Raw genomic sequence first — 25,391 nt, 5'->3', positions numbered from 1 at the left:
TTGAATTATTATCAATTAATGTACTATTATTTACCTGTTTCATAAAATCCAAAATCCTTTATATCAGTGTCCGTTAAATCGAGAGATTACTGTATACATACATACACACACACAAGCATATATATATATATATATATATATATATATATATATATATATATATATATATATATATATATATATATATATTTTTTCAAACTGCCATTTCCCGTGTTTGCGAGGTAGCAATAAGAACAGAGGACCGGGCCTTTGAGGGAATATCCTCACCTGGCCCCCTTCTCTGTTCCTTCTTTTGGAAACAGACAAAAGAAAGGCCCAACCCACTCACATACACATGTATATACATAAACGCCCACACATGTACATATACATACCCATATATTTCAACATATACATACACACATATACATATATACACATGTACATATTCATATATGCTGCCTTCATCCATTCCTGCAGCCACCCCGCCACACATGAAAAGGCATCCCCCTCCCCCCACGCACGCACGAGGTAGCGCTAGGAAAAGACAACAACGGCCACATTCATTCACACTCAGTCTATAGCTGTCATGTGTAATGCACCGAAATCATGCCGTCAAATGCAAGGCATGTAAATATATTTATACAGGCCAAACTGGTAAAATTTTAACAGAGAGGTGTTATTGGTACTGTCTCAGTACAGAGATGATCACAAAAATGCAATTGCTAAACACTGTCATGAAAATGATCACCCCATAGATCTTGAAAATCCCATCATTTTATACCCCTCTGCTGACTATGCCACAAGTAACGTTATTGAATCTATCTTAACTGCTAATACTAAGAACTTTTTAATTAGTCCCTATGCAATTTTAAAGCCCATTCTAGCATTAACCAAATCATTTTGAAAGAACTGACAAAACACAAAAACATAAAAAAAAGTTGTTCAAGACACACCCAGCTACCCAGGTCAACCACCACCATGTGACCTCCCTTAATCACTCTCCCTTGCAACGGTTATGGCCAGACAAAGCAGACAGTGCTTGGTCTATAAAGACTGGTGTTGGAAGGCAGGAATCAAGTAAGATGTTGGGATTTAAATAACTTTAAGTACTGGCACTTGACGAGGTGGATTGTCTCCTCAAAACATGTCATGCCACATGTATATAAAAATTACATGGTAATCAAAATTGTATGAACTCCTACTGAAGAGCAATCTCACCTTCATATATATATTTTCTATTATCATTATTATTATACTTTGTTGCTGTCTTCAGCATTAGCGAGGTAGCGCAAGGAAACAGACAAAAGAATGGCCCAACCCACCCACATACCCATGTATATACATACATGTCCACACACGCACATATACATACCTATACATTTCAACATATACATATATATACATACACAGACATATACAAATATACACATATACATAATTCATACTTGCTGCCTTTATTCATTCCCGCTGCCACCTCGCCACTTCTCGTTCCCTCCACCTCTGACACATATATCCCTTTGTCAATCTTTCCTCACTCATTCTCTCCATATGACCAAACCATTTCAATACAACCTCCTCTGCACTCTCAACTACACTCTTTTTATTACCATACATCTCTCTTACCCTTTCATTACTTACTCATTACTTAATCAAACGACCTCACACTACATATTGTCCTCAAATATCTCATCTCCAACACATCCACCCTCCTTCGCACAACCCTATCTATAGACCACGCCTCGCAATCATATAACATTGTTGGAACCACTATTCCTTCAAACATACCCATTTTTGCTTTCTGTGATAATGTTCTCACCTTCCACACATTTTTCAATGCTCCAAGAACTTTTGCCCCCTCCCTCACCCTGAGACTCACTTCTGCTTCCATGGTTCCATCCACTGTCAAATCCACTCCCTGATATCTAAAACACTTCACTTCCTCCAGTTTTTCTCCATTCTAACTTACCTCCCAGTTGACTTGTCCCTCAACCCTACTGTACCTAATAATTACCTTGCTCTTATTCACATTTACCCTCAGCTTTCTTCTTTCACACACTTTATATTCATTTATTCACCATTTTCTGCATTAGCAAGGTAGCATTCAGGAACAGATAACTAAGCCTTACAGGAAAGACTCCTCACTTGGCACCCTTCTCTGTTCCTTCTTTTGGAAAAGTATAACTGAAGGGGAGAATTTCCAGCCCCCAACTCCCGCCCCTTATATTCGCTTTCTATGACATGCAGGGAATATGTGGAAAGTATTCTTTCCCCCTATCCCCAGGGGTAATATGTACAAACCTAGCAATAAAATCATTACCTGGTGCATCCCATATAAGTGCAAAGATGCAGTTGAATTCCCAATTTGCTACTGCAGCAGCATGAGATCAGCCTGGTGGCAACTAAGACAAGCACCAGGATCAAAATTGGATCACCCTAACTGCATGACAACAGTCTGGTGACACCTAGAGCAAGCAACAACATGAAAATAGGATCCCCTACCTGAATTAATGACATCAATATGGTAACATCTAAGGTGAGTGCCAATATCGCACAAGGATCCCACAACTGCAACCTCAGCAGCAAGATACCAGTTTGGAGACACCATAGATGAAAATTATAAAGATTTCAGTAAATCCCCCTCTAGCTGGTGCCACAGCAACATAACCTTCAGTGTTGCTGCACTCTAAACAAGGACCCATGTACATTGCAACTTTAGCAACATAACCCAAGACTATTTGGCAGCAAGTCAAGAGCAAAGATATTTTTTTGAAGGACTCCATAACTGCTGTATGACCAGCAGCATCAGCTCCCCACAGTGGAACAGCCATACTCACCTGGATATGTCTATGGGCTGCTTTTAGTATAGTTTGGTTGGATATCTTTTTGTCATCCATAGATGGTAACTGACGACGAAGGGTCTCAAAGCACTCCTTGAGGTGAGCCCGCCTGTTCTTCTCCAGTTTGTTGTGCACCTCCCGGGACGGGGTGCTCCTGCAACACACACTTGTTACTCCCTTATAACACAGCCCCTTCCTTGTTCACAATGCCAACAATATTGCCCAAGAGCATTACAGTGGGCAAGAACACACATTCCCTTTACACACATCTCTGCCTTTCAACATACTAGAGATCAACACAAAATTAGAGAAATTCAGTGGCCTGTCATGACATCCTCCTGGGGTCAGTAGCTTAGTATATCTTCCTGCTCTTCATTAAACCACAAACCTCAAATACCATGCTTCTCTTAATTACCCTTCTTCCCAATCTAAAGGTACTCACTTGGATGAGAGCACCTCATGTCTACACATACTTCCTCACAATCCACACAAATGCCCCCTTCAACACATACATTCTGTCAGTAAACACTCCCACCTAACAAATTAAACATAGAACTCAACCACCATAAAGGTAGATTATTAAGTGCTTATGGGAACATAAACAACCTACTACTTTACCACTCTTCCTCACAATGCAACACTCTACCAAAGCCATGATGGCCCTCTAGGTGACAACACCACCTCCACTTAAAACAAACAAAATCTCTTCTTCAAACTGCATCGATGAACCTCAGTTATACCTTCTTCAAAATGCAACAATGAACCTAAGTTATAGCTTCTTCAAAATGCAACAATGAACCCAAGTTATAGCAGCCCGTAGGTGCTCTCTGGAAATGACAGCAATGCCCTCCCTCACCATCACACTCTCATATCACACACATTCCCTTACAACATACAAACTCAGTCTCATGTATGAGACATCCCACAACAAAATACACTGCCATAAATTATGCATACCCTTCAATAACATTCAAACTCACTCAAAATAATACTTAGTCCCAATAAACATACTTCCTCACAAAACACACATATATATATATATATACATACACAGACATATACGCTTCTATGGTACAGTGATTATTGCCGACAATAATTCATGCACACAACTGCCTTGGTTCGAATCCTGAACATGGCAGTTTTCCCAGAGCCAATCCCAGCTGTTCACCCTTCCCTTGGGGCTGGTTGATAAGTGGGTACCTGGCTTAGGATATAGTGTATATATTCATACTTATTTAACATACTTTATCGCTGTCTCCCGCGTTAGCGAGGTAGCGCAAGGAAACAGATGACAGAATGGCCCAACCCACCCACATACACATGTATATGCATACACATCCACATACGCACATATACATACCTATACATTTCAACGTATACATATATATACGTTATTATTTATTTTATTTATCATACTTTGTCGCTGTCTCCCGCGTTTGCGAGGTAGCGCAAGGAAACAGACGAAAGAAATGGCCCAACCCCCCCCATACACATGTATATACATACGCCCACACACGCAAATATACATACCTACACAGCTTTCCATGGTTTACCCCAGACGCTTCACATGCCTTGATTCAATCCACTGACAGCACGTCAACCCTGGTATACCACATCGCTCCAATTCACTCTATTCCTTGCCCTCCTTTCACCCTCCTGCATGTTCAGGCCCCGATCACACAAAATCTTTTTCACTCCATCTTTCCACCTCCAATTTGGTCTCCCTCTTCTCCTTGTTCCCTCCACCTCCGACACATATATCCTCTTGGTCAATCTTTCCTCACTCATCCTCTCCATATGCCCAAACCACTTCAAAACACCCTCTTCTGCTCTCTCAACCACGCTCTTTTTATTTCCACACATCTCTCTTACCCTTACGTTGCTCACTCGATCAAACCACCTCACACCACACATTGTCCTCAAACATCTCATTTCCAGCACGTCCATCCTCCTGCGCACAACTCTATCCACAGCCCACGCCTCGCAACCATACAACATTGTTGGAACCACTATTCCTTCAAACATACCCATTTTTGCTTTCCGAGATAATGTTCTCGACTATATATATATATATATATATATATATATATATATATATATATATATATATATATATATATCGCTATTTACTGTGTTAGCGAGGTAGCACCAGGAAACAGCCGAAGAATGGCCCATTCACTCATATACACACATTTATGCATAAATGCCCATTCATGCACATATACATATCAACATATACACACACACAGGCATTTACATATATACACATACACATATTCATACTTGCTTGCCTTCATCCATTCCTGTTGCTACCCTGCCCCAAAGGTAGTAGTATCCCTATGTACCAAGTTAAGAAAAGGGTCAACACATGTGTTAAGCCCTGCCCCAAAGGTAGTAGTATCCCTATGTACCAAGTTAAGAAAAGGGTCAACACATGTGTTAAGCTGTCGCCCCATAATACAGAAATGAGTCATCATATCACTGAACAAACTCGAATGAGAGGGACTGATCCACCCTCATCATAAAATCTTATCTTCACACAACTCACATGGATATTGAAAAAATCATGTTTGAAATACCGCTTGAAGAAAGTGAACATGTAATACTTAACATTGACTATGTGGTAAACGAGGATGTTAGAACAGCAGAGATGAGACAGGACTTGAGGAGGAGTTACAACATAATGTTGGAAACTACATAGAATTTTAAAAATTTCTATAGTAACACAGATTGAGAAATGGAGGTCAGTAGGTAGGAACCAGGGTACTGTCGTAAAATATTCTGTGAAATTTACTTAGAAAGAGTGGAAACGTGCACCACCAGCCTCAAATTTAGAGAGAAGGTAAAAAAGATGGAAGAATGGATTCATGACAGATAAAAAAAAAAGGGGGAGTTTTGAGATGTACAGTGGCAGAGATAAAAGCAATACTCCAATCAGCCAGCTTATGCAAAGTATACGAGAGCAAGGATGAGTAAGGAGAAACAAAGAAATTTTGAAGAGTATGGTTGATATGGCAGGTGAAAATCCAAAACTTTTTCCTAAATTTCTTATAAATAGATTGCTAGAAACTTAAATAGCAACTAATCAGAATTATGGGACTAGGAGAGAAAAAGTCGAAGATGATGTAAGGATAAGTGAAAAAAATGAAAAAAAAGTTCAAAAGTGTTTTAACAGTGAAAGACAGTATAGCCTCATCACTAGTGAGGTGGGATGGGGATGAGGCTTCAGAATTCACTGAGATACCTAGAAAAGGCTTAAACAGAATACAATAAAGGTCTTGATCTATACATGGCTCATAGTCTTGTTGAAATTTCACTTCATATGCTAAAGACATGAGCAGATACATAAGACAGACCTCTTAAAATACTGTTCAAGATGTTGTTGGGAAAGACAAAGAGCCAAGGAAGTGGAAAAGGGGACATATCATACCCATCTACAAGAAAGGAGACCAGGAAGAGGTGTTGAACTACATACTAGTCTATCTATCTATATCTCTGATGCCTGTTCCAACTGGAACTCCCTCAAAGGGGTGGCCATGACAACAGGGTCTCCATAACTAATGAACTCCAGTGCCACATCTTAGCCTTCATGCCTCACCCTTAACGTATGGACTCAAATGTGAAAGTGATTGCAGATGAAAAGGCTATGTGGAAAGAGAAAAGTGCAAAGGACAGCATCAACTTACAAGGTCTGATACTTAACAGATGAAGTTCAACTCAAGTAAATATTAAGGGATGACAATGGGTCACCATGAAAGACAGCCTTAGTATGAGTATCATCTAGCAGGAAATAAGCTAGAAGAATCTAAGTGAGAGTAGGACATGGAAGTTAACATCTTCCCTAATGTGCTATCAGAGTCCCATATTTGGAGAGCAGTTATAGAGACCAACTGTATGAAAGAAAATATAAAACTGCATTAAGGTTCATGGATGAAGAAATATTCAGCAAACTGTTCACATCACACAAATTGCCAAAACCAGAATAAAATTCATCGATTTGGTCACCAAAACTAAAGAAGCACTGAGCCAAAAAAGAAGGTGCAGAAGAGAGCTACAAAGATGGTACAAGGATCAAAGGTGTTTAGTTACAGGGAAAGGCTAGGAAGCTTAAATTTGCCCACCTTAAACGAAAGAAGAGTGAGGCATGATGACCTGATCACAACCTTTAAATTTTCAAATCAACTTGAAGAAGATATGGCACAGTTCTTTGAAAGCTGCAGGGTTAGAAAAACTAGAAGCCATGACATGAAATCAAAGAAAAAACTAGTTGGAAGGATGTAATGAATTACTTTTAAAAGAGTAGTAGCAGAATGGAATAAACTGAATGTGAATACTGCAACTAATGCAACTGTGGACAGTATGCAGAAGTTTAGAAGACATTCAAGAGTTGGGGCCCCAGCATGTGTAAAACTTCCTCCTTGTAGAGTACAAGCAGGTAAGTATACAAAAAAAAAAATATAGAGGGAATTTTCAAAAAAGATGGAAGTATGGTCTGATAAAAGATGTCAAAAAGCAAAGGAGCTTCAAGATGTTCAGTGGCAAAGTTAATATGCAATACTGCAGCCAGTAAGCTTTTCTAAGTGTATAAAAGCAAGTAACAAGTATACCAGAATATGAAAGGAGGAACAAAGAATCTTTGAGAAGAATATTAAGGAAAAGGAAGAATACCTATAACTTCAATAAATCTATCAGAAATAAACTTTTAGTTAAAGATCACTTAATCAAGCTAAAGGATTCAGAGGGAAGGATTGCAAAGGATGATGTATGAATGTGTTAAAAACTGAAAAACAAGTTCAAAAGCATTTTCACAGTGGAAGACACTATAGCCCCAACAACAGTGATCTGGAGCGTGAGATATTTAGAAAAGACATAAACATAAAGTACTCAAAGGTCATGACCCAAACAAGGTTAATTCCCCAGATGAAATATTTGCATGTGCTGAAAGTGTGTGCTGATATACCAACAAAAACTCTTGAAGTACTTTTTTAAGATGTCACTCAAAAGAGGCAAAATGCCAGGGGATTGGAAAAAGACAAACATCATACCTATCTATAAGAAAGTAGACTGGAAACAGGCAGTAAACTAATGCCCAGTTTCTGTGACAAGTATGGTCTGAAATGTATGGAAAAGATAATTCATGAGCAAATGGATGACTTTCTACTTGAGAGAAATTTCCTAAGCGCAAGCCAGCACAGTTTTAGGAAAGGGTCATATGTAATACAACTTCTTAGATTTATACGAGTGAGTTCTCTAACAAAATGGAAGGATTAGTGGATTGTTTGTATCTGGACAACAAGAAAGCATCTGACAGGGTGCCATGTGTGAGGCTGATTAAGAAATTGGATCACCAGTTAAGAATAAGGGGGAAATTTCTTTAATGGATACAAAACTATCTAAGGGGTAAGGAACAAAGGCCATGTCACCTCAAAGCAAGTCAAGAATGACAGAACACATTTAATGCATACAGCATACATAAACTTAAGAGGCTGTGAGAGAGAGAATGTTCAGAGATGAGGCTGAGTGTAGAACCCCTCCCACACAATAGAAATAGGTAATTATACACACTGTCTTATAACAAAATCAATAAATCTCACACAACAAGTACAATACATGAATAATTGCTATTCAATAAAAGAAATGTAGAGTACTAACCCTGAGCGTTTTTTGTCGTCCTTGAAGGTGGGATCATCAGAGGAGTAGAGCCCCTGGTGAGTGAAAGAGGATGGGGAGGGGGAGAGGGACAGAGACTTGGTGAGTCCATTATGACGTGTTAGGCCATTACTGAGGAGGGGCTGGAAGCCATCCTGCTGTGGCAGGCGGGTCATGCCTGCCTCTGAGGAGGGTGGTGAGGAGGAATCTTGCTGGAAAGCACTAAGAAGGCCAAGTGGTGAGGCAGCAGTGCCTCGGGGTGCTAGGGCCAGTTGGGGCCCAGGGGAGGAGGCTGGCGACCCTGGGTATGACAAGGACGTCCTAGGTGATGTCTGTTGTGGCTGACCTGCCGACCCCAGAGTGAGGCCTAAGCTGTTCCTCAGACCCAGACTAGGTGGAGTGACCCGCCGCTGCTGGCATGGGTCCTCACGGGCATGAGCAGGACTGGAGGGTGCCACAGGTGATGGAGAAGTGGGTGGCACCCCACTCTGGTGGTGGGTAGGGCTGGCCGTATTGGTCGTAGTTGCTGCCACTGGCACTGCTCGGGGGTAAGGCTCAATGCCTGTTGCTGCCGATGCCACCGACCGCCGTGACACAGGTTCCCTCTTCGTCCCCATGCCATCTGTCACCGGTTCTTCTCCCGCCTCATCTGCAACACCAAAAATATTCACTTTCAGTAACACAACCAACACAAGAAATGTCTATCTTCAGTAACACAATCAGTAAAATAACCAAAACAAAGAAATTTTACATTCTGTAACACAATTGACACCCTTAAAGGTGTTCAGTAAAATAACCAACACAAGAAATATTTGTCTTCAATAATAAAAGCAACACCGGAAATATTTGCCTACAATAACATAACCAACAACATGAGAAATGTTTACCTTCTGTAACACAACTAAATCAAGAAATGTCTGCCTTCAGTAACACAACCGACACTAAACATGTCTGAATTTAAGTGACCCATCACTACTATCCCTTGGTAAGATGACAGATAAAATGTGACACCTGCCACTGGATAACATCTGCACCTATGACACCCGTCACAGGTGACAGGCAACAATAACAACCACCACTGGATAATGGAATCAACCATGATATCCACCACTGATTGACAGGGATAATCATACAATCTGCCACAGAGTGACAGGACCAACCATGAGACATACCTTTTAGGTGACAGGGCCAACTATACCACCCATCATCTGTGTAACAGGGCTAGCCATGACATCCATTGTTTGGATGTGTCAACCATGACACCCATCATCTGGGTCATAGGGCCAACCAGACCACCCGCCATATGGGTGACAGGGCCAACCATACCATTCACCATCTGGGTGACAGGGCCAACCATACCATTCACCATCTGGGTGACAGGGCCAACCATACCATTCACCATCTGGGTGACAGGGCTAACCATACCATTCACCATCTGGGTGACAGGGCCAACCACACCATTCACCATCTGGGTGACAGGGCCAACCATACCATTCACCATCTGGGTGACAGGGCCAACCATACCATTCACCATCTGGGTGACAGGGCCAACCATACCATTCACCATCTGAGTGACAGGGCCAACCATACCATCCACTATCTGGGTGACAAGACCGACCAACCAAACTACCCACCACTGTAGCACAGATTATCATATGGCGGTACAGCCAAGAAAGGATCCATTGCCTTGCTTAAGAATGAATCTGACGTCATAGGCTTTTAAACAAACAAGGCGCCTGCTTGCCAACGGCCAAAGTTTCAAAAGGCCGACCAAGAAGCTTTTTTAAGGTGGCCATAAGAGAGAGAGGCTTTATATCCCAGCCAACCAGATGCCACAGTACATTCCCTAGAACTACATCAAGTCGGGAGGGGCTGAGCCAATATACCTTGTAACTGTCCCCTTGAATTCCTCTGATTTCATCTATCATTTCATTTAGAAAATATATATTCTCTTGATATACAAAGAAAAGGCACTGCAATGAACGTATGATTGAAGGATAAACATCTAGGGGTAGGTGGAAGCAAGTACAGTGAGTAAAATGGGTAACTCAAAGCTTGATCCACTTGCCCCACGCCACAATGATGGTTCACCTTCTAAAAGTAATACTTTGGATCTTGTTCCCAACAGCTGGCTGCTTGTGTGCCCCCAACACCAGCTAGCCCACGCAATTATTCAGCAAGCTTCTGGATCACATGATTACAGTGTGACCGCTGGCAACTCAAAGGTGGGCCGTTTTGATAAATGTTTCTTTCCTATGCTTTGGAACACTAACCTCTCAAGTCTTACCCAATAACTATGGCATGACATTTCAAAGGCAGGTTTTACACTTCCAACAAAATTCATAAACATTTCTCTTTTCTATCTCTTTTTCATTAACCTCTCTATATTTCAATTAAGACCCGACCTTTATGTGGACTTCTGTCCGTGACTGGAGCCTCGACCATGAAAAAAAAAATCATGAATATCCTTGGGCGACAGGTGAACCCTTGCCAAAAAAGAGTCTAGCATACACAGAATATCCTAACAATAACACATAGGTAAGTGGAGAAACATTCCACAGTACCATTATATACGCAAATGGTTTATACTCCTCTCAACTCTAAGAGTATGGGAACAGTGACATGATGTAGAACGTCGCCATTTTTAATAAACCCGAGGTCGGGTTAGCCAAAAAAAAGTCTACTTCATCTACAAATGCTCCAGGAGACCCCTGGTTCCAGAGGAATGTTTACCCTAGTAACTGCTGAGTGAGCCAAAGACTTCCTCGGGACTGTAATGAACGATGGCATCCGTGGAGCGCCCGAGGGAGGGTTCGGCGCGGCCCAGTGGGGGTAACCCGGGAACACAGCTCCTCTGCCTCAGTGTTTGTAGGAATATCTACAGTACCCAGCCGGCCGCTCAGCTGCTTCCCTCCTCCGTGCGTGCAGCAGCCCGGCCGACCCGCCCCGGTGCTGCCAAGTCGTCCTAAGTGTGTGTACTCGTACATCCGGCAACCCTGCACACACACACACACACACACACACACACACACACACACAGGCATATGCTAGTGTGTGTGTGTGTGTGTGTGTGTGTGTGTGTGTGTGTATATATATATATATATATATATATATATATATATATATATATATATATATATATATATACACACACACACACACAAGGTTAAGACAAGGCAATAAATATACAACTCTCTCCCCATAAGACACAGACACACACACACACACACCTGCAGAGCCTGACCCTGAACTCCACACCCCCCCCCAGCTGACCAGCATGCCCGTACATGTGGCAGGGCCGCGCGCCACACACCAGCCGCCGCCGGCCTTTCAAACTCCCCGACCAGCTGACTGATGTCAACACAGGTGGCTAGCCTTCCAACATTACCACCACCACCCACAGACCGGATGACTGATGTCAACACAGGTGGCAGACCTTCCAATGTTTACCACCACCACCATCCACAATGGGCGTGCGCACGTGCCAGAGTATTACGTGCCCTCCGAGTGCAAGGGAAAAAAACAGGCTGATAATCGTGATAATAGTTATACATAGCTGTGACATAAGAGCTGCGTTACGAGTCTCGGAAGGAGGGTCTGTTACACCTGCTGGTGACGTCGTTAAACACACCCGGTGTTTGGTTTGCTGTTTCGTATCGTTAATCGTCATTGTACAAGGGAGAATAAATGACACATTTTTCCCCCACTAAAATACTAAAATACATGCCACTCTGCATATGTTACATATATTCACAAGTATGTAAATTTGTCGATTTATATGAATATACGTAAAGAAATTCCGTGCTGTAGCGATCAGCATTCCTGACCTTGACGCACTCACGGGCCCGTCCAGGGTCAAGCGCATAGGTTCGAATCCTGGTTAAAGCAGTCGGCCCACAGTTAATCCAACTCTTCATCCCCACTAGGGGATGGTCGATAAAATAGGTAACTGGCTCAGGCTCTGGTGTATATATATATATCAATTCTGTGGTAATTAGATCATCAGTGACATAGCAGTGACACCACTGGTGGCAGAAGAGTGGCACTACTGGTGGCAGGAGTGGCAATAGTGGTGAACAGGAGGATTGCTCCACCTCTGTTAGCTGGAGGATGTCAGCACTAATGGTGGCAGGAGAGAGAGAGAGAGAGAGAGAGAGAGAGAGAGAGAGAGAGAGAGAGAGAGAGAGAGAGAGGGTGGGGGGATCCACTAGTGGCAGGAGGAAAGCGGTATCAGTGATAGCAGAAAGATGACACTGGTGTGTAGGTCCCATGAAGAAGAAAACGTATCATGACAAGACTCACAGGCTATGGCAGGTGTGTACCATTAGGGACGGTACTGTAGCAGCACCAGACTAAGGTGCTGTGACAGGTATGTACCACTAGGAACGGTACTATAGCACCTGACACAGGTGTCGTGGCAAGTGTGTAACACTAGAGACGGTACTAGGCACCAGACAGGTGTTGTGGCCAAGTGTTTACTATTGCACTAGAGACAGGGGTTGTGGCAGATGTGTACCACTAGGAACGGTATCATAGAACCAGAGACATGGGTTATGGTATTTGTGTACCTACGGACGGTACTATATCACCAGGAACATTGGTTGTGGCAGGTATGTACCACTAAGGACGGTACTACAGCACCAGAGACAGGGGTTGTGGCAGGTGTGTACCACTACCGACGGTACTACAGCACCAGACTGGTTGTAGCAGGTGTATACCACTATGAACGGTACTACAGCACCAGACACAAGGGTTGTGGCGGGTGTGTACCACTATGACGGTACCATAGTACTGAAAGTAAGGGTTGTGGCAGGTGTGTACCACTATGGACGACACCATAGCACTAAAAACAGGGGTTGTGGCAGGTGGGTACCACTGTGGATGGTACTATAGCATGAAACAGGTTGTGACAGGAATGCATAAGTATGAACGGTACCACAGCGTTGTGGCAGGTGTGTACCACCACGGACGGTACATACACATGGAACGAAGGTTGTGACAGGTGTACCAATGTGGATGGTATTACAACACCACAGACAGAGGATGTGGCAGGTGTGTACGACTAGGGGCTGTACCACAGTACCAGAGGAAGGAGTTATAACGTGTGTACCATCATGGACGGTACCGTAGTACGAGACAGGGGGCTGTGGATGGTATGTACAACCGAGGAAAGCACCAAAACAGAGGTTAAGGCAGATGTGTACCAAGGAAAGTACCAAAACAGAGGTTAAGGCAGATGTGTACCACTAAGGACGGTACCATAACAGGAGACAGGGGCTGAGGCAGGTATGTACTACTGTGAATGTTGCCATAACACAAGACATAAGGATTATAACAAGTGTGTAACACCAAGGACGGCACCATAACACCAGACATAAGGATTATAACAGGTGTGTAACACCAAGGACGGCACCATAACACCAGACATAAGGATTATAACAGGTGTGTACCACCAAGGACGACACCATAACACCAGACATAAGGATTATAACAGGTGTGTAACACCAAGGACGGCACCATAACACCAGACATAAGGATTACAACAGGTGTGTATCACCAAGGACGGCACCACATAACACCAGACACAGGGACAGTGGCAGGTGTGTACCATCATGGATGGTACCACAACAGGCAAGGGGTTGTGTGTACCACCGTGGACGGTACAATACCATGAGACGCGTTATGGCAGGTGTGTACCATCATTATCGGTAACATAACACCAGATGGTTGTAGCAAGTGTAAAACCTTGGGCGGTACCACAACACTAAAGATAGGGGTTGTGGCAGATGTGTACTACCACGAACGGTACCATAACAAGTCACGGGTTGTGGCAGGTATGTACCACTATGCATGGCAACATAACACCAGACAGATGTGTGCCACCATGGACGGCATTAATACACCGGAGAAAGGGTTATGACAGGTGTGTACAACCACTGACTACAACGGCACGAAAAAAAGGTTACAGGTGTGTATCACCACTGACAGTGCCATCGCACAAAGGTTGTTACAGGTGTGTACCATCACTGACAGTGCCATCCCACAAGGGTTGTTACAAGTGTGTAGCACCAATGACAGTGCCACAGCAAAAAAGGTTGTTACATGTATGTGCCACCAATGACAGTGCCATCCCATGCGGGTTGTTGCAGGTGTATACCACTACTGACAGTGACATCGCACATGGGTTGTTATAAGTGTGCATCACCTCTGACAGTGCCATCGCACAAGGGTTGTTACAGGTGTGTACCACCACTGACAGTGCCACAGCACAAGGGTTGTTAAGGTGTCCATCACCAATAGCAGTGCCACAGCACAAGGGTTTTACAGGTGTGTACCACCAATGACAGTGCCACAACAAAAGGGTTGTTACAGGTGTGTATCACCTCTGACAGTGACATCGCACATGGGTTGTTACAGGTGTGTAACACCACTGACAGTGCCACAGCAAAAGGGTTGTTACAAGTGTGTACCACCAGTGCCTGACATCGCACATGGGTTGTTACAGGTGTGTACCACCACTGATAGTGCCACGGCACAAGGGTTGTTACAGGTGTCCATCACCACTGACAGTGCCACAGCACAAGGGTTGTTACAGGTGTGTACCACTACTGACAGTGCCATAGCACTAAGAAAGCGGTTGTGGCAGATGGGTATAATTATGGAAGGTATCATAACACCAGACAGAAGTTGTGGCAGGTGTTTATTACCATGATCGGTACCACAGCACGAGACAGAGGTTGTCACAGGTGTATGTACCACCATGGACGGTACCATAACACTGGAGACGGGTTGTGACAATGGTGTACCAACATGGACGGTAACACGAGCACCAGGGACAGTGTTGTGGCAGGTGTGTACCACTATGGACAATACCATCGCAATAAAGACAGGGTTGTAGCAGTGGTGGTGTACCACCACGGACGGTGCCACAGCACTTGAGAGCGGGGTTGTGACCAGGTGTGTACCATCACAGACGGTGTCCCATAACACTTGAGACACTGTGGCAGGTGTGTACCACTATAGACGGCACAATAGCACAAAAGACAGGAGTCGGGGCAGGTGTGTGTGTACTACCGTAGACGGTACCACAGCACAAGTGGCTGGGGTTGTAGCCTGCTGGAGTGTGCCACCACAGACTGTACCATAACACTACAGACGAGGGGGTTGTGGTGGTGGTTGTACTACAATATCAGTGGCAGAACAGGCTGGTATATATATATATATATATATATATATATATATATATATATATATATATATATATACATCACAACACTACACACACTCGCTTACCGTCGGCCAGATAATTATAAATCCACTTCTTCTTGGGTGGATGAGTCCACTTCTGGCTGTGGTGGAGCTCCTTCAAGCCCATCTTGACCATGGGTGGGTGGTGTGGTTGGCCAGGCCAGGCCAGACACTACGACTCCCTCCTCACAACACTTTTCCGTCACTATCCACTACTCACGGCTCATGAGCATAACACGACGACACTGGCGCAACCCTCCAACAGTTGGGTGGATCATGGTGTGTGTGTGTGTGTGTGTGTATGTGTGTGTGTGTGTGTGTGTGTGGCTATACTAGTGCTACAACCACCAACTGACTCGCTCTTATTAGGCGACCTTGAGTGCGGCGGGCCGAGGGCTGGCCTGGCCGCCACCACTACCATCCCCACATCACGCCCGAGACTCGCCGTATTTTAATTCCTGAGAGTGTGTGGATGAGGGGGTGGGGGGAGGTGGGCGGAGGGTGGGCGGAGGGTGGGCAGCCTTGGTGAGGAGAGCCGTGGTAGGTCAGGCCAGGCCAGGCTCCTGATACTGACTGACACGAGCAGGAGCGGAGAGGTGAGCTTGTGCCCTACCCCGTCACCCAACTGGTACTGTGTACCTAGTGTGGTGTGGTGCTGAGCCCTGCCGCCCCCTCCCTCCCTCGCTCCCTCCCTCCCTGCCAGCCAGCCAGCCAGCCCAGCCAGCCCCCCCTCACCCTCCCTCCCTCCCTGGCACCTGCTGCTGCTGCTGGCTGGCTGGCTGGCTGCTGTTGCTCCCTCCCTGGTGGTGTTGGCTGACTGACTGTTGTTGCTCCCTTCCTGGTACTGGCTAGCTGGCTGCTGGTGCTGTCTGGTTGGATGGTGCTGTCTGGTTGGATGTGTCTAGCTGGTTGATGCTGTCTGGCTGGTTGGTGCTGTCTAGCTGGCTGATGCTGTCTGGCTGGTTGGTGCTGTCTAGCTGGCTGATGCTGTCTGTCTGGTTGTTACTGTTTGACTGGCTGGCTGGTGCTGCCTGTCTGGCTGTTGCTGTTTGACTGGCTGGCTGGTGCTGTCTGGCTAGTGCTGGCTAGCAGACTAGTTAGTACTGTCATGCTGGCTGGTGCTGTCTAGCTAACTGGTTGGTGCTGTCTGATTGGCACTGGCTGGCTGGCTGGTGCTGTCTAGCTGGTGCTGTCTGGTTGATGCTGGCTGGCTGGTGCTGGCTGGCGCTGTATGGTTGATGCTGGCTGGCTGGTACTGGCTGCTGGTGCTGTCTGGTTGATGCTGGCAGGCTGGCTGGTGCTGTCAGGTTGATGCTGGCAGGCTGGCTGGTGCTGTCTGGTTGATGCTGGCTGGCTGGTACTGGCTGGCTGATGCTGTCTGGCTGGTACTGTCCAGCTGGTACTGGCTGGTTGGTGCTGTATGGCTGGTACAGGCTGGCTGGTGCTGTCTAGCTGGCTGGCTGGTACTGGTTAGCCAGCTAGTTGTGCTGTCTGCCAACCTTCTCTATATAATGACAACAACACACTCTGCCAACCCAGGGAGCAGGAAATATATCCACCTGATCCAACCCAGGGAGCTGGGAATGTATGTACCTGATCCAACCCAGGGAGCTGGGAATGTATGTACCTGATCCAACCCAGGGAGCTGGGAATGTATGTACCTGATCCAACCCAGGGAGCTGGGAATGTATGTACCTGATCCAACCCAGGGAGCTGGGAATGTATGTACCTGATCCAACCCAGGGAGCTGGGAATGTATGTACCTGATCCAACCCAGGGAGCTGGGAATGTATGTACCTGATCCAACCCAGGGAGCTGAGAATGTATGTACCTGATCCAACCCAGGGAGCTGGGAATGTATGTACCTGATCCAACCCAGGGAGCTGGGAATGTATGTACCTGATCCAACCCAGGGAACTGAGAATGTATCGTTACGAACACATAGGGTGTGTGCCCACATGTTCGTGTATATGTATGTGTCTTTGTGTATATAGCGTAAGTGCCATTTCATGTTAGGGCGAGGGCCCAAGGCCTTCCCTCCGCTATCGGCTAGGATCTCGCTTCCCTAACCGAACCATAAGGTCTGATGCCTTCTTCATACCTTCGTGAGGGAAACCAGATGGCCACGCCGGACCATCAATCCAGTCCCCCCCTCTCGACACTCGGACCTTCCATCCGAGGCACCAGGTCAAGCTGGGGTCAACCAACCTACGTGCCCCCCCACACACTGTCGTCGCTGTCAGGGCAAGAGAAGGTGGGAGGGGCCTGTAGGCAGATGTGGGACGAACTTAAAACTTCCTTTCAGCCAGTTAGCTGTCTCACGGATGACGACACCTTCTCCAATCACCGGCGGACCTGTGGCCCTCCAGCCAAGTAGGAGTGGCACTTGGAGCCACCCTCCTCCTCCTCCTCCAATCACCACTGGGCCTTAGGCCCATAACCGAGCCCAGCAAAGGTAATGTAAGCTTTCCCTGTCTCGAACCCTGTCGCCACCGCTGCCCCCAGTTTGTAAGATGTTTACTGTGTCACGTCAGGTTTTGCTAAGTGTAACGATGTTGTTTACTGTGTCACGTCAGGTTTAGCTAAGTGTAACGATGTTGTTTACTGTGTCACGTCACGTTTAGCTAAGTGTAGCGATGTTGTTTACTGTGTCACGTCACGTTTAGCTAAGTGTAGCGATGTTGTTTACTGTGTCACGTCACGTTTAGCTAAGTGTAACGATGATGTTTACTGTGTCACGTCACGTTTAGCTAAGTGTAGCGATGTTGTTTACTGTGTCACGTCAGGTTTTGCTAAGTGTAACGATGTTGTTTACTGTGTCACGTCAGGTTTAGCTAAATGTAACAATGATGTTTACTGTGTCACGTCAGGTTTAGCTAAGTGTAACGATGATGTTTACTGTGTCACGTCAGGTTTAGCTAAGTGTAGCGATGTGTTTACTGTGTCACGTCAGGTTTAGCTAAGTGTAGCGATGATGTTTACTGTGTCACGTCAGGTTTAGCTAAGTGTAGCGATGTTGTTTACTGTGTCACGTCAGGTTTTGCTAAGTGTAACGATGTTGTTTACTGTGTCACGTCAAGTTTAGCTAAGTGTAACGATGATGTTTACTGTGTCACGTCAGGTTTAGCTAAGTGTAACGATGATGTTTACTGTGTCACGTCAGGTTTAGCTAAGTGTAACGATGATGTTTACTGTGTCACGTCAGGTTTTGCTAAGTGTAACGATGTTGTTTACTGTGTCACGTCACGTTTAGCTAAGTGTAACGATGTTGTTTACTGTGTCACGTCAGGTTTAGCTAAGTGTAACGATGCTGTTTACTGTGTCACGTCAGGTTTAGCTAAGTGTTGCGATGTTGTTTACTGTGTCACGTCAGGTTTTGCTAAGTGTAACGATGTTGTTTACTGTGTCACGTTAGGTTTAGCTAAGTGTAACGATGGTGCTTACTGTGTCACGTCACGTTTAGCTAAGTGTAGCGATGTTGTTTACTGTGTCACGTCAGGTTTTGCTAAGTGTAACGATGTTGTTTACTGTGTCACGTCAGGTTTAGCTAAATGTAACAATGATGTTCACTGTGTCACGTCAGGTTTAGCTAAGTGTAACGATGATGTTTACTGTGTCACGTCAGGTTTAGCTAAGTGTAGCGATGTTGTATACTGTGTCACGTCAGGTCTAAGAGTAATGTTATCGAACAAATTGTCATAGAGGAAAGAGATCTCCTGGCTTGAAATCTTATCTGGAATGTTAACTCATGTTCAGTGTTAACTCATGTTCAATGTTAACCCATATTCAATGTTAACCCATATTCAATGTTAACTCATGTTCAATGTTAACTCATGTTCAATGTTAACCCATGTTCAATGTTAATTCATGTTCAATGTTAACTCGTGTTCAATGTTAACTCATGTTCAATGTTAACCCATATTCAATGTTAACTCATGTTCAATGTTAACTCGTGTTCAATGTTAACTCGTGTTCAATGTTAACTCGTGTTCAGTGTTAACTCATGTTCAATGTTAACCCATGTTCAATGTAAACATATGTTCAATGTTAACTCATGTTCAATGTTAACTCATGTTCAATGTTAACCCATGTTCAATGTTAACTCATGTTCAATGTTAACTCATGTTCAATGTTAACCCATGTTCAATGTAAACCCATGTTCAATGTTAACTCATGTTCAATATTAACTCATGCTCAATGTTAAATGTTAACTCACGTTCAGTGTTAACTTAGGTTCAATGTTAACCCATGTTCAATGTTAACTCATGTTCAATGTTAACTCACGTTGTGTTAACTCATGTTCAATGTTAACTCATGTTCAATGTTAACCCACGTTCAATGTTAACTCAGGTTCGATGTTAACACACGTTCAGTGTTAACTCATGTTCAATGTTAACTCATGTTCAATGTTCAAAGTTAACTCACGTTCAGTGTTAACTCATATTCAATGTTAACTCACGTTCAGTGTTAACTCATGTTCAATGTTAACTCATGTTCAATGTTCAAAGTTAACTCACGTTCAGTGTTAACTCATGTTCAATGTTAACTCACGTTCAGTGTTAACTCAGGTTCAATATTAACTCATGTTCAATGTTAAACTCATGTTCAGTGTTAACTCATGTTCAATGTTAACTCAGGTTCAATGTTAAACTCATGTTCAATGTTAACTCAGGTTCAATGTTAAACTCATGTTCAATGTTAACTCAGGTTCAATGTTAAACTCATGTTCAATGTTAAACTCATGTTCAGTGTTAACGTAAATGAAAGTAATTCTGATGTTGGTGTTTGTTTAATCCCACGACTGGAATCAAGACAGTGTTATCCTGCGTTGTGTAACGTAACAAATCTAGCGTCCTTAAGAGGACAAGGATCACAGTATAGTATTTGTAACATATATATGTTACTGGCAACCTTGCTGGAATAAGTATTGAGTTCGTAACATTCGTAACAGTATGTAACTGATCCAACCCAGGCAGCTGGGAATGTATGTTCCTGATCCAACCCAGGGAGCTGGGAATGTATGTACCTGATCCAACCCAGGGAGCTGGGAATGTATGTACCTGATCCAACCCAGGCAGCTGGGAATGTATGTACCTGATCCAACCCAGGGAGCTGGGAATGTATGTACCTGATCCATCCAACCTAGGGAGCTGGGAATGTATGTACCTGATCCAACCCAGGGAGCTGGGAATGTATGTACCTGATCCAACCCAGGGAGCTGGGAATGTATGTACCTGATCCAACCCAGGGAGCTGGGAATGTATGTACCTGATCCAACCCAGGCAGCTGGGAATGTATGTACCTGATCCAACCCAGGGAGCTGAGAATGTATGTACCTGATCCAACCCAGGGAGCTGGGAATGTATGTACCTGATCCAACCCAGGGAGCTGGGAATGTATGTACCTGATCCAACCCAGGGAGCTGGGAATGTATGTACCTGATCCAACCCAGGCAGCTGGGAATGTATGTACCTGATCCAATCCAGGGAGCTGGGAATGTATGTACCTGATCCAACCCAGGGAGCTGAGAATGTATGTACCTGATCCAACCCAGGGAGCTGGGAATGTATGTACCTGATCCAACCTAGGGAGCTGGGAATGTATGTACCTGATCCAACCTAGGGAGCTGGGAATGTATGTACCTGATCCAACCCAGGGAGCTGGGAATGTATGTACCTGATCCAACCCAGGGAGCTGGGAATGTATGTACCTGATCCAACCTAGGGAGCTGGGAATGTATGTACCTGATCCAACACAGGGAGCTGGGAATGTATGTACCTGATCCAACCCAGGGAGCTGGGAATGTATGTACCTGATCCAACCCAGGGAGCTGGGAATGTATGTACCTGATCCAACCCAGGGAGCTGGGAATGTATGTACCTGATCCAACCCAGGGAGCTGGGAATGTATGTAACTGATCCAACCCAGGGAGCTGGGAATGTATGTACCTGATCCAACCCAGGGAGCTGGGAATGTATGTACCTGATCCAACCCAGGGAGCTGGGAATGTATGTACCTGATCCAACCCAGGGAGCTGAGAATGTATGTACCTGATCCAACCCAGGGAGCTGGGAATGTATGTACCTGATCCAACCTAGGGAGCTGGGAATGTATGTACCTGATCCAACCTAGGGAGCTGGGAATGTATGTACCTGATCCAACCCAGGGAGCTGGGAATGTATGTACCTGATCCAACCCAGGGAGCTGGGAATGTATGTACCTGATCCAACCTAGGGAGCTGGGAATGTATGTACCTGATCCAACACAGGGAGCTGGGAATGTATGTACCTGATCCAACCCAGGGAGCTGGGAATGTATGTACCTGATCCAACCCAGGGAGCTGGGAATGTATGTACCTGATCCAACACAGGGAGCTGGGAATGTATGTACCTGATCCAACACAGGGAGCTGGGAATGTATGTACCTGATCCAACCCAGGGAGCTGGGAATGTATGTACCTGATCCAACCCAGGGAGCTGGGAATGTATGTACCTGATCCAACCCAGGGAGCTGGGAATGTATGTACCTGATCCAACCCAGGGAGCTGGGAATGTATGTAACTGATCCAACCCAGGGAGCTGGGAATGTATGTACCTGATCCAACCCAGGGAGCTGGGAATGTATGTACCTGATCCAACCCAGGGAGCTGGGAATGTATGTACCTGATCCAACCCAGGGAGCTGAGAATGTATGTACCTGATCCAACCCAGGGAGCTGGGAATGTATGTACCTGATCCAACCTAGGGAGCTGGGAATGTATGTACCTGATCCAACCTAGGGAGCTGGGAATGTATGTACCTGATCCAACCCAGGGAGCTGGGAATGTATGTACCTGATCCAACCCAGGGAGCTGGGAATGTATGTACCTGATCCAACCTAGGGAGCTGGGAATGTATGTACCTGATCCAACACAGGGAGCTGGGAATGTATGTACCTGATCCAACCCAGGGAGCTGGGAATGTATGTACCTGATCCAACCCAGGGAGCTGGGAATGTATGTACCTGATCCAACCCAGGGAGCTGGGAATGTATGTACCTGATCCAACCCAGGGAGCTGGGAATGTATGTAACTGATCCAACCCAGGGAGCTGGGAATGTATGTACCTGATCCAACCCAGGGAGCTGGGAATGTATGTACCTGATCCAACCCAGGGAGCTGGGAATGTATGTACCTGATCCAACCCAGGGAGCTGGGAATGTATGTAACTGATCCAACCCAGGGAGCTGGGAATGTATGTACCTGATCCAACCCAGGGAGCTGGGAATGTATGTACCTGATCCAACCCAGGGAGCTGGGAATGTATGTACCTGATCCAACCCAGGGAGCTGGGAATGTATGTAACTGATCCAACCCAGGGAGCTGGGAATGTATGTACCTGATCCAACCCAGGGAGCTGGGAATGTATGTACCTGATCCAACCCAGGGAGCTGGGAATGTATGTACCTGATCCAACCCAGGGAGCTGGGAATGTATGTACCTGATCCAACCCAGGGAGCTGGGAATGTATGTACCTGATCCAACCCAGGGAGCTGGGAATGTATGTACCTGATCCAACCCAGGGAGCTGGGAATGTATGTACCTGATCCAACCCAGGCAGCTGGGAATGTATGTACCTGATCCAACCCAGGGAGCTGAGAATGTATGTACCTGATCCAACCCAGGGAGCTGGGAATGTATGTACCTGATCCAACCTAGGGAGCTGGGAATGTATGTACCTGATCCAACCTAGGGAGCTGGGAATGTATGTACCTGATCCAACCCAGGGAGCTGGGAATGTATGTACCTGATCCAACCCAGGGAGCTGGGAATGTATGTACCTGATCCAACCTAGGGAGCTGGGAATGTATGTACCTGATCCAACACAGGGAGCTGGGAATGTATGTACCTGATCCAACCCAGGGAGCTGGGAATGTATGTACCTGATCCAACCCAGGGAGCTGGGAATGTATGTACCTGATCCAACCCAGGGAGCTGGGAATGTATGTACCTGATCCAACCCAGGGAGCTGGGAATGTATGTAACTGATCCAACCCAGGGAGCTGGGAATGTATGTACCTGATCCAACCCAGGGAGCTGGGAATGTATGTACCTGATCCAACCCAGGGAGCTGGGAATGTATGTACCTGATCCAACCCAGGGAGCTGGGAATGTATGTAACTGATCCAACCCAGGGAGCTGGGAATGTATGTACCTGATCCAACCCAGGGAGCTGGGAATGTATGTACCTGATCCAACCCAGGGAGCTGGGAATGTATGTACCTGATCCAACCCAGGGAGCTGGGAATGTATGTAACTGATCCAACCCAGGGAGCTGGGAATGTATGTACCTGATCCAACCCAGGGAGCTGGGAATGTATGTACCTGATCCAACCCAGGCAGCTGGGAATGTATGTACCTGATCCAACCCAGGGAGCTGGGAATGTATGTACCTGATCCAACCCAGGGAGCTGGGAATGTATGTACCTGATCCAACCCAGGGAGCTGGGAATGTATGTACCTGATCCAACCCAGGCAGCTGGGAATGTATGTACCTGATCCAACCCAGGGAGCTGGGAATGTATGTACCTGATCCAACCCAAGAAGAAAAAGGAGAAAGGAATGAATGAAACCCGATAGACATATATGGATAAATAGACAGTATGTTCAAGGAATTGTACAACAAGGCGAGGTGACGACACGGGTGTAGAACTGCCACAACTCCTGGAGAAAAGACATAAACACACACACACACACACACACAGGGCCGGCAGCAGCAGAGCCTCGGGTACGTTTCCATAGCAACAACCCCCCAGCCCACTCCACCACCCCGTCCTCCTCCTCCTCCTCCACCGTCCCTTCAGCCATCCCCCATAAATCAGGGAGCCCTCCCCTCCCCCCAGCCCTACCTCCAGGGGGGGAGGGGGACCACCAGACTCTCTAACCCGGTATAGTACCGGCAGCATGAAGGGGTAGCCCTACAACATGAAGGGTAGGCCTGCAGCATGAAGGGTAGGCTTGCAACATGAAGGGTAGGCCTGCAGCATGAAGGGTAGGCTTGCAACATGAAGGGTAGGCCTGCAGCATGAAGGGTAGGCCTGCAGCATGGAGGGTAGCCCTACAACATGAAGGGTAGGCCTGCAGCATGGAGGGGAAGCCCTACAACATGAAGGGTAGCCCTACAACATGAAGGGTAGGCCTGCAGCATGAAGGGTAGGCTTGCAACATGAAGGGTAGGCCTGCAGCATGAAGGGTAGGCTTGCAACATGAAGGGTAGGCCTGCAGCATGAAGGGTAGGCTTGCAACATGAAGGGTAGGCCTGCAGCATGAAGGGTAGCCCTGCAGCATGAAGGGTAGCCCTACAACATGAAGGGTAGGCCTACAGCACGGAGGGTAGCCCTGCAGCATGGAGGGTAGCCCTACAGCATGAAGGGTAGCCCTACAACATGAAGGGTAGGCCTGCAGCATGAAGGGTAGCCCTACAACATGAAGGGTAGGCCTGCAGCATGGAGGGTAGCCCTGCAGCATGAAGGGTAGCCCTACAACATGAAGGGTAGGCCTACAGCATGGAGGGTAGCCCTGCAGCATGGAGGGTAGCCCTGCAGTATGAAGGGTAGCCCTACAACATGAAGGGTAGGCCTGCAGCATGGAGGGCAGCCCTGCAGCGTGGAGGGTAGCCCTGCAGCATGGAGGGTAGC

The 25,391-nt window shown here is 45.9% G+C and overlaps 1 protein-coding gene across 11 annotated transcripts in view; it reads right to left on the bottom strand.

Moving 5' to 3' along the window:
• LOC139766540 (uncharacterized) overlaps positions 1-25,391 on the bottom strand; it is a 96,123-nt gene that overhangs the window by 32,694 nt on the left and 38,038 nt on the right. For 6 of the 11 annotated variants that reach the window (XM_071695328.1, XM_071695323.1, XM_071695329.1 and 3 more), the window contains 2 exons: positions 8,472-9,117; positions 2,817-2,973 (listed from right to left, as the gene is read on the bottom strand). In XM_071695328.1, the coding sequence (XP_071551429.1) occupies positions 2,817-2,973; positions 8,472-9,117 (803 nt within the window). Of the gene's footprint in view, positions 1-2,816; positions 2,974-8,471; positions 9,118-11,201; positions 11,411-15,761; positions 16,379-25,391 lie in introns of those variants that run through there. The other 5 variants (XM_071695332.1, XM_071695325.1, XM_071695333.1 and 2 more) reach the window with 5 other exon arrangements.

The sequence above is a fragment of the Panulirus ornatus genome, chromosome 58 (assembly GCF_036320965.1).
Source record: "Panulirus ornatus isolate Po-2019 chromosome 58, ASM3632096v1, whole genome shotgun sequence".
Taxonomy (NCBI): domain Eukaryota; kingdom Metazoa; phylum Arthropoda; class Malacostraca; order Decapoda; family Palinuridae; genus Panulirus; species Panulirus ornatus.
This window is presented reverse-complemented; position numbering and strand designations above follow the sequence as displayed.